Below are 10871 nucleotides of genomic sequence, written 5' to 3'. Positions count from 1 at the left end.
AGTATGCAATATATTTGCTGTACTGAGTTGTGAATTATTTACTTTTATTTATGGCAAAATTATTTTCTATATGCAATAAACATTTTTTTTCTCTGTAACTACATACCCTGGACGCTGTGTTCTCAATTTTTTGATGTAGTGTCTAATGAATGCTGATGAGTGTTTATATATTGACTGGCTGTGTTTATGTTTTGAAAGCATTGTTTGATTTTGAGCACAGATCAAATGGTTTTGAGGCAAGTGTTTGATTTTGCCAGAAGAGTCAGGGGTTTTGTGAATGTAGTTTAAAGACTGGGTTTTGTGTTTAAAGTTTTGAGAATATGGGTGAAGGTTTCAAGAAATGTGTCTTAGCAATTGTGAAATACTGTATAAAAGAGCCAGAGTCAGTTCATTCAGTTTTGTAACAATGGATCCAGAGATACATGAAGGAAGAGGTTGAGGACACTGGAGAGGAGGAGGACGAGGAAGAATAGTAGGGAGTGGAGGAAGAGGTGAAGGACGGGAAGAGTATGAGGTGGAGGAAGAGGACGAGTATGAAGTGGAGGAAGAGCAGTAGGGAGTGAAGGAAGAGAATGAGGACAAGGAAGGGCTAGGGCAAGGAGACAGTATAGGTCTCGGATGAAATGTGGATTTTACCCCCACTGCCTGGCTAGGGCCAATATAGCCTGTAATGCTGACGAGATTCTCTGGCTTGTCCCAGACCAAAGACAGGATTTTTTTGTTGTTGTTTGTGTGTAAATTGTGCAAATGTATACATTTGTTGTCTTTTGTTGTGTTTTGAAAAGGTTTTTGAGTGGGAGAACCACAAGCAACATAACTCACGTATTACCGGTTTTTGTAGTATTGTTTTGAATTGATCTCACCGGTGTGTAAGACTATGGTGTAGTGTGTTTGATTTTGAGAGCTTGTGTGTCATTTCTGAAGGCAAAGTTAGATTTTTCAGCAAGATTGAATGGTTTTGAGTGGAGAGCTTCATTTTGACCTGAAAATAGGAAGAATGCGGAATTGGGTAAGAAGTTATGGATTTGTGCTTAGAGTTTCGAGAATAGGAGGCATAACTTTAAGAAATGTGTTTAAGCAATTGGAAAAAACTGTAATCACTGAAACATAATATTATAATTCATTTTACATTGGCACTGTTATTCAAAACAACTTACAGTATATACATTTTTATCAGTTCATGTATTTGAATTGAAGTCTAGCACCATGCGCTGAGGCCCCATCCACACTACTGCGTTTTAGTTTAGAAACGGAGAATTACAGTTTTTCTCGATTGTTTACACACATTTTCTGAAAGCATGCCTCATATTCTCAGAACTCTACACACAAATCAAAAAAGACACACACAATGGGCAAAACCCCTCAATTCTCCTGCAAAATGAAACTTTACATTCAAAACAATGTTATTTCTTCTCAAAATGGTATTTTGTTTTCAAATGACACACACAAACCATCATATGAATAGACTGTGGCGAGCAGGACGAGGTCGAGGGCCGTGGGAGGACGGCGCGAGACCGGTGGCTCATCATAATTACGCCACCGGTCTCGCGCCGTCCTCCCACGGCCCTCGACCTCGTCCTGCTCGCCACATAGACATTTATAAGAACCAGTTGAACACTGATGTGCTCAATGTAAAACACTTTGATGAATGCAAAACACTTCTTCTCCATTCATCATAATGACTTAGGCCTTTTTTTTGTTCAGTGTTACACTTACTACAGACTGTATACATAAGTGTGTTGTAAAATATTTGAGAATATTGTTTTTATACTCAGAACACACAAAAACACGGTAACAAATATATTTTATTTTTCCCACAAAAACAATGTACACAGTGTACATCCCAACCAACACAAAGTTGTACATACAGTGGTCTACATACAGAACAACAGAAGAATTGACTGTATACAGTTACAGTAAATCCAATGTTGGCATCCATTGCTCCATTGAAGAGCTTACCTGTTGCCCTTTTATGCTAAAGCTCTGATTGTTAATTGTAAAACTGTGTGACGGGTGTTTGCCCATGTGATGAGTCAGTGTGCATATTTGAATGGCAGTGTGTTCCTTGTGAAAACAAGAGATTTTCTGCATGAAAATTGTGCCAAAAGCAGAGAATTGTGTGTAGTGTTTTGAAAAAGGTGTGTTTTAGAACTGTAATTTGATTGTAAAGCAGGAATTGTGCTTGTAGTTTAGCAGAATTGGTTCAGGGGGTTGGTGAATGAGTTACATGTTGTGGTCATTATGTCTCAAGTACCAGTATTTGTGTGTAAACAATTGAGAAAAACTGTAAAACGAATACGATCTCCGTCCACACCAGCGTTTTAGCTGTGTATTAGAATTGATCTCCGTCCACATTAAAATGACTGAAAACGCTGATCACGTGACCATTCACCAACACTGGGCATGTGCGTGCCGGTGTATACACAACTTCATTGATAAAATTATCCCACCATGCGCTGGTTCTTCCCGGATTAACCCAAAACCGACGCTCCATGTACGGTCGATACCGCCGCTGCACACGGGAATTGTCACAGATCGCTCGAATAATAGCTTGCCTCCGGCGCATGTAGGCAGTTATATAGCATTGTAAAATGCAGAATTTACTTGCACAACAGCTGCTAGCAAAGATATACGCCATGACTGATGACACCCAATCATAGAGCCGAGCGTGAGCCTCTACTATGTCATCGTTTCTAAAGTCCTCCGTTTTGACCCGTCTTCACTAAAACGCCCTCCGGAGATTCAAAACGAAAAACGGGTCGGCAGCGTTTCTAAACTTCTCCATTTTGGGTCTCCGTTTTTGCCGTTTTAGTCTGGACAGGAGGTGCAAACGTAGCAAAAGGTCTCCGTTTTTAAAGGTCACCTATTATGCAAAATTCACTTCTGCCAGAAAGACTCGGGAGAATTAATGCTGTAGCATAGACATTTATTAATGAGCTCAGCAAGCAATCAAATTCTTTGGCGGAGGCCCCGTTCATGACTCGAATTCCAGGGGTATTGAATCAGCGACTGCTGACTGAAGATGAAGGCAGGGGCGCCGCTCACCCCCCGAGGCGATGAAGGGGGCCCTCTGGTGGTGGTGGGGTGGATGGAAGGGAGGGCGTCTTGAAGACTTCAGGTTGGAGAGAAGAGCCCATCTAGTGATATTAGGGATGGTGAAAGTGGACACCTGGGTGGTCGTGATGGGGGAGGATGGAGGAGAAGATCCGTCTTAGTGGTGGTGGGGAGGAAGGTGGTGGCTGGAACAACAGCATCTGCGGACTCAGATATGAGTAAGGGCTGCCCTTTTATACTACAGCAAGGAAATGATAGGGTAGTTGATAAGGCAATTAGTGACGTAAATGATTGAGTCTCCCTGGCAGAACTTGCGCTAGCTTTATTTTTACATGGTGTTTGAACATAAATGTGTGTTGGCAGTGTGTGAGCAAAACCACCCTAGAATGATAAAAATCCACCCAGTGTTTTTTTTTACAATCTCAATAAATCATAAGCACTGTCTCAGAATGAGCTGTTCTAAGATTCTATGCAATGTGACGTAGAATTGCACAAAGCCCCGCCCATGACGGTTGATTGACACTGGAGTTTGAGCATAGACCCGCCCTGAGTGAGCTGGACACAGTCCGCCATTGTTTCGCCGCTTGAGCAGCTGTAGACAAGAATGTCTCCTAAGCGATTGAGGTGTGTTGTTGTTGAATGTAAGAATGAACATAGCAGTCTTCATTTACTCTCGTTGTTACTCGAGGATGGATCAGTACTGTTCGTGATCCAGCTTATGGTCTTCAGAGCGACAGTCCTAATAGGGGTGTGCATTGGCACTGCCCTCACAATTCGATTCGATTACGATTCACCAGGTAACGATTCGATACAATTCGATTCTACGATGCATTGCGATGCATCAAAATTGCACACAAGGCAAATTTTTCATCAGTCATGAGGCAATACAAGCAGTCAGATATTGAACAACAGATTTTATTGGCTGCTATGTGTGTATTATCACTCTCCTGTATCTTTGACATAAATGTCATTAAATAAAATAAAATTGAATGGTACAGGGTATTGGATATGGCATTTTCAAACCTGAAAAAGAAAACATAAATCATTGCTTTCAGTGCTTTGAATGAGAAATGTTTCTCTTCTCTCTGCTTGAGAACCATTTGAAATTAAATTTCAACTTTATTGTCCAACTCAAGGCCAGAAAATAAACAGTGTAGGGGTGTAACGGTTCACAAAATTCACGGTTCGGTTCAATACGATACACTTGTGTCACGGTTCGGTGCGTTTTCGATACAGCAAAAAGAAAGAAATGCCAGAGAAATTTCCTTGATTTTTTTATTTTTATTAAAACTAACATCATAAAGTATGACATTTTTTTTATTTGAGCAATGATGGAGCTATAATTGACTCTTCTTAGGAGCATATAAAACAAAACAGCTCCTTGGAAAAAATTAAATGTAATATTTTGTGCTTATAAACAAATGTTTATTTTAGTTCAGATTAACATTTGAGGGCAGCAATGTTATTCATAATGTCGAAATAAATCCGACATGTTACTTGAAAGCATTATAGCCTACTATTCCTGCCAAACTTCCAATGTTGCAGTTAGTGTTACTACAGTAAATCCATGGTGAATATTGCAGATCTGTGGACACTGGATAGTTCATTCATGTCACAATGTTTCTTCCTGGTTTCCACGTCAGCGCTGTTTGATCCGTTAATAACGGAGAAATGTGAATGTTTCTCACTAGATCTCGCAGCGATGTTATTACTTTAGTGGCGAGTTCAAATGCTTTATTTACTGGATCTCTTAGCGCTGTGTAGTATAAGATCGGCTCGCGCTGCTTTGGTCCAAACTGATAAACAGTCCGTCACGAGTAGCTCAGTTTCATTCTGCTTACATTGCGTTTGCCATTTGATGTTGTTGTGGTCGCGCCAGCGTCTACATTATGAGCGCGCTCGCGACGCGCTTACATTTGAAATAACCGTTCGGTTTGAAAATTCGTGCCTTGTACCGAACGGTTTAATACGAATACGCGTACCGTTACTAAAACAGTGACATAATCAATTATGGCACTTTGCCACATCGATGCTGAATCGTGCATGCCCCGCATTGCGATGCATCGCCTAATCGATTATTGTTGACACCACTAAGTCCTTACTGACCACGGCAGAAATGAAAGTGAGAGCGCGCACTTTATGACAGCTCATCGAGTCATTTTACGGATATAAGGTTTACCAGTTTAGCACCCACTGAAAAGGTGTGTTTATATTTGTTTACTATTAGTTGTAACGAGTGTTTTGTGTACTTCGCTGTGTATGTTGTTGATAATGAAAGGGGGGGAGAGAGAGAGAGTTTATGGATAAGACTTTAATATGCACTTCTAATACTGTGTTTATTCAGCTCTTACAGTGATTCTCTGGAGTAAAACTAACGCTTCATCTTTTGTGTGATGTACAATAAACTTCACTGAACTCGTCAGTATATTTTGGTCATCATTCGGACGGGGTTTGCTACAGCAGGCTTGTATAGTGGATAAAAGCAGATGACAAGTAAATTATATCCATAATTAAACTACACTATACCTGTTCTATCTCCATGCATATATTCTCTGGCTCTGTGGGCATTATTGTCCGACTCCGAGTCGAAATGAACACGCAACTGAGAGTTTCTGTTCTGATATTATCAGATGAGATTGTCCTGACTGGCGAGCTCGTGAGGCTCCGCCCCCTGTGCCGTGCAGCAGCAGTTAATTTGCATTTACAGGGCACACACTAAAACAGCGCGTTTTTCTGAGCCCCCAAAAAATGACCATTTAAACATGCTGTAAAAAATGATCTGTTGGGTATTTTGAGCTAAAACTTCACATACATACTCTGGGGACATCAGAGACTTATTTTACATCTTGTGAAAAGAGTCATAATAGGTGCCCTTTAAACGAAAACGCAGTAGTGTGGATGGGGCCTGAAGTTTGAGCTTCAGGAACATGCTGTGGCAGGAAAGGTTCTGCTGTAATAATTTCATCAATCTGCCGATGGCCACTATCGGTAGCCTAATGTGCTGTCTGGTATAAAGCTAACAATCTGTCAGAAAGACTGAGAAGATATAAGATCAAGACTCGGCTTGTCCCAGTGCATTAACAGCTCAAAAATGGGTAAGAACTGAATATGCATTTATATGACATGTTTTTTTTTTTTTTAAACACCTCTCAATAGTAAATGCAAAACTGTTTAAGAGACAGTCAATACAAACAGATAGAGTGCCTGATAAAACCAATCAGATCATCAATAAGTATATCATGTCATATAATTAATGTATAATATAAAATAATATTTAAAAAAGTCTTTAAAAAATAGTCTTTAGTCGGTATAACAATGCAATGAATATATTTGCCTTATAATTTAAAAATTACACAAAATATATAATATTCTGTTGCATTTTAAGTATTTACAAAAGGGGCATTTTATTCTTCAAATGAATAAAAGTGGACAAGAAATAAATAATAATTAAATAAATAAAAAAAACCAGTAGATTCCAGATTATCAAGGTATTAAAACAATTTTTGGTACCAGCAGCATTTGTCCAAACAATATCTTCAAAATTTGAATATAACTGCTGAAATAACAGCATTTCAATGTGACTGAATTTGGTCTTCTTTCTTAAATCTGTTTGCATTCTAAATTGTGACTGATCTTCTTTATTGCATCTTACCACCTTTACATAGCAAAAACATTTAAAATAAAGTATAGTACTGCTAATAAGTGCATTTTTCATCCATCCATCTCCATCCATCTTCTACCGCTTATCCGGGGCCGGGTCGCGGGGGCAGCAGTCTAAGCAGGGATGCCCAGACTTCCTCTCCCTAGACACTTCCTCCAGCTCTTCCGGGGGGACACCGAGGCGTTCCCAGGCCAGCCGGGAGACATAGTCTCTCCAGCGTGTCCTAGGTCTTCCCCGGGGTCTCCTCCCGGTGGGACATGCCCGGAACACCTTCCCGGGAAGGCGTCCAGGAGGCATCCGGAAAAGATGCCCGAGCCACCTCAACTGACCCCTCTCGATGTGGAGGAGCAGCGGCTCTACTCTGAGCTCCTCCCGAGTGACCGAGCTTCTCACCCTATCTCTAAGGGATCGCCCAGCCACCCTGCGGAGAAAGCTCATTTCGGCCGCTTGTATCCGGGATCTTGTCCTTTCGGTCATGACCCACAGCTCATGACCATAGGTGAGAGTAGGAACGTAGATTGACTGGTAAATCGAGAGCTTCGCCTTGCGGCTCAGCTCCTTCTTCACCACGACAGACCGGTACAGGGACCGCATTACTGCAGAAGCTGCACACTGTAAAAAAAAAATCATTGCTAATATTGAAAAATTCAAGGCAACACATTGCATTCACATTTTTATGTTTTCCCAACGATTAGCAATGTAATTATCCCAATTACAATAACGTTGTTGTCCTTACTAATATTATTTAGTTCTGATAAGGGACAGCGCTTTAGCCATGTGATTACCCCAACAACAATAATGTTGTTGTCCTTACTAATATTACTTAGTTCTGTTGATGAACAGCACTTTAAATTCCTCGTTCTACCAATGAATATATGTTTGCTCAGTCAATAGCCTCGTTCACAGCACTAGAAAATGTTTATCAAGAATATATTGATTCTCTTTCCACTATACTGGAAACTCACTTATTTTCCTTTGGCCTACATATTTTTTTTTAATTCACAAACTAAAATAAATCCATAACAAACAATGTCATACATTTCAAGTATTTTATTTCACTGTGACCAAGGGTGTATTTTACTGATTAAAAACAAAAAAATAGGTGGCACTATGCAATTAAACCTCTTCAAAATAATATTAATGAAAAATAAACACAGAAAGGCCACATAAATGTTTTCAATTAAGATAAATGTCACAGTAGACATTGTCACAGTGTTCTGGCACTCAGAACATAGCCCTAACAGCCGTAAATCACAGTAGCTGAACATGAAAACGTGTTGGGAGTAAATGTTACCATTGTAACCAACATACAAGAACTATAAATGCATGTCAAATGACATACCATATAACTCCAAAATGAAACCACAGAAAGGATACCAATTTAAGAGGTTTACAATCCAGAACTTCTGGGGCTCAGAAACATGGGCCTATACAGGTCAAATTACAATTAAAATGTGAAAAGTGTAAATATGCAATCAACACAACCACCATAAATGAAAAACTATTAATACACATAAAATTTGACATCAAATACGTCCACAAAAACCTGAAACTTACACAGAATTACTGTTTGGGCAATGCGAAAAGTTCAAAAACATTTTGGTTAAAAGAGCCCATCCAGCATTACGTTAGAGCATCATGATACAAAATAAAATATGGTGTTTTTTTAGGCTGTGTGCATATGATTGTGTGTTTAATGTAAATGTTTGTCTGTGATGATCTTATGCATGTATTATGATGGTTATTGAGCAACTGTAACCAATCCTCTTGGGATGTGTGGAAGTTTGAACATTTGGTTAGAAGAGTCCATCAGCATTAGAGTTGCCAAGGAGCAAAACAGAAGAGAAGGCCAAGGCAGGAGAGATCTGGGATATTGTATGGTACTGTAAGCACCATACACCAAAAAACAAAACAAAAAACTTGAAAGATATCCTAACGATATCCTTAAGAATGCCATAAGTGTCTCTTGCATTTGTGCAAAAAAACAAAACATTGAAATCAACCACACATGAAGGTGCAAACTATTGTTAACATGAGCTACTTAATAAGAACAGTACATTCATATTACTATTGGCCTATACAGAAATTGCCCTTGGCCTCATTTTCCAGTATTTCACAATGCTAGTTTGTTCTTAAGCGATCGGACACGCTTTGTGCATTTAGGTCCCATTTCCATAAAGACGCTCTGTAGAGTATCAAAAGTGTACTTGAGATGTTTTGGGTAGGAAATGTTGAGGGCGTATAAAAGGCCAAAAAGGTATGCCACAGCAGTGGGAGTATCAGCGATGTCCTGTAGAACTACAGATTCCTCCACAATCAATGAAATGTTTTGCACCTTTGGAGAGGAGGTTTCCACAGCACAGTCCTCGAGGACATAAAGCACCCCCACAGCCACTCCCTTTACGGCCACATCATCTGGATCAGTTTCCTATAATAGAGATGTCAAAACATTAAAAGGTGATTTTCAACACACAACACAAAACACACACATCATCTTCATCTTGTAATTGTAATGGGGCAGCCGTGGCCTGCTGGCTAGGGGTTCGGGCTTGTAATCGAAGGCTTGCAGGTTCGATTCACTGTGTGCTCTGTGTGTTCACTAGTAGCTGAGGCAATCTTCTTCCATCCCATCTTTCTATGTTACTTTTTTCTCCATGTATTTCTGGAATGATGAGTGGTTATTCTGTTATGATAATTGACACTTACAAGACATTGCTTGAAAAGTTGTCCAGGTTCCTCACAGAGAAAAATGGGAAGTCCTCTGAGTGCAGCATCCTGGCGGTGCCGGATAATATTAGAGGTCTATCAAAAAAGACGGGAAAAATGTCTTTATATCAGACAAAGAAACATTCACCTCAGTGAGCAGAGGTATTTTCTCTACTATAACTCATACCTCATCATCAAGCTTCATCAGGATGTGTTCTAGGTCCTTTCCAAAGGATGCTTTCCGGGAACGGTAGAGCCGAAGGAGTTTCGGAGTGTATTTCTCCACTGCAGCTCTAAATGTCCCCAGTAAGTTCTTATTGGTGATGCGAAAAAACTCCTCACCAATCTGTTAACATGTACAGAAGAACAGTGAGTAAAGCAATAGTGTTGCTCTGAATATTACCATGTAAATGAAAGTTTACAGCTATTTAAATGACAAGAGTAAAAACATTACTGTCAGCTTTGTAAAAAACATACCTGTTCTTTAAAGAATAAAGCAGGCCATCGATTTTGTATCACCATGACCATGGGTTGCTCCTCAACTACCTCCCTTCTCCTGAGGGAGAATGTCAGGTCCATCTTCACTCTGATAAGTGAGTCATCTACTCGGGCTTTCTTTGATGCTTCCACCAAGAGCATTCTTTGTTCCTCAAGTGAAGCATCATCATGTTCATTTGGATGGTTAGGACAATGGTTAATTTCACCACGTTTAGCCCTTTTCAGAGTGTATGTCATGTCACCGTCTCCCTTGGATTTGCTATTGATAGAGACTTCACTGCAACCAGCCACTCGGAGCTTTGCTCTGAAGTTACTGAACCTATTCCTAATGCTGGTCAACCATCCCTCATAACCATTGCCATCATTCTCTTTGAGGCACGGGTACTTGGATATCAAAGCGACAGCAATGGATTCGACTTCATGAGGCCTAGGATATGCCGTAATGTCAAAAGTCACTTGAGTAATTTTGTCCAGAATGTCCGTCTTTATGTCTCTTGTCACATCAATCCCTGTTTTGGTCTTTTCATAAGCTTCATTTGCCTTTCTTAATTTCAGTTCCACATCATGAGACAGAGGGGGGATAGTAAATGGAGAAGGCCAAACTGAAGTGCTGCGCAAATTCCCTGAAGTGGTTGGTGAGGGGTTAGTTGAGGTGTGCACTGGAGAATTTAAGCTTGCCGTATCCAACGACGATATGGATCCAAGGGACTGACTATCACTATTGTCAAAGTGCGTTTGCGAAATCAGGGTCCTCAAATTGTAATGTAAAGTCTCCCTGTAGCTGTAGCTTTTCTTTTAGCACGTCTATAAGGGCATCCACTGACTCTGGCACTTGTGAAAGATGAACACGCCGTGCCTCATCATCAGAAACCACAACACGGAGTAGCAAAGCCTACAAAGAAACAACAACAATGACTTTTAGCTTAGAGTAAAATTTTGATATCTTCATCAA

The 10871-nt window shown here is 40.2% G+C and overlaps 1 protein-coding gene across 1 annotated transcript; it reads right to left on the bottom strand.

The window, feature by feature from the left end:
- Positions 1-7982: 7982 nt before the first annotated feature.
- LOC311091589 (uncharacterized protein) lies at positions 7983-10566 on the bottom strand. The gene is made up of 4 exons (XM_084127577.1): positions 9899-10566; positions 9609-9767; positions 9422-9517; positions 7983-9143 (listed from the first exon to the last, which is right to left on the bottom strand). Exons 1-4 carry the CDS (start codon positions 10154-10156, stop codon positions 8829-8831), a joined length of 828 nt encoding a protein of 275 aa, XP_083983703.1. The 5' UTR covers positions 10157-10566; the 3' UTR covers positions 7983-8828.
- Between the last annotated feature and the right edge of the window lie 305 nt (positions 10567-10871).

The sequence above is a fragment of the Abramis brama genome (genome assembly GCF_963993115.1).
Source record: "Abramis brama genome assembly, chromosome: 10".
Taxonomy (NCBI): Eukaryota; Metazoa; Chordata; class Actinopteri; order Cypriniformes; family Leuciscidae; genus Abramis; species Abramis brama.
Note: the sequence above shows the minus strand (reverse complement) of the source record. Positions and strands in the feature narration are given on the sequence as shown.

Excerpts from the sequence above, each read along its gene's own strand:
- LOC311091589 (XM_084127577.1), bottom strand. The coding sequence starts at position 10,156 with ATGACATACACTCTGAAAAGGGCTAAACGTGGTGAAATTAACCATTGT. Across the intron at positions 9,768-9,898 it reads CTTTATTCTTTAAAGAACAG|ATTGGTGAGGAGTTTTTTCG; the intron begins GTATGTTTTTTA and ends ACATGTTAACAG. Across the intron at positions 9,144-9,421 it reads AACTTTTCAAGCAATGTCTT|GAAACTGATCCAGATGATGT; the intron begins GTAAGTGTCAAT and ends TCTCTATTATAG.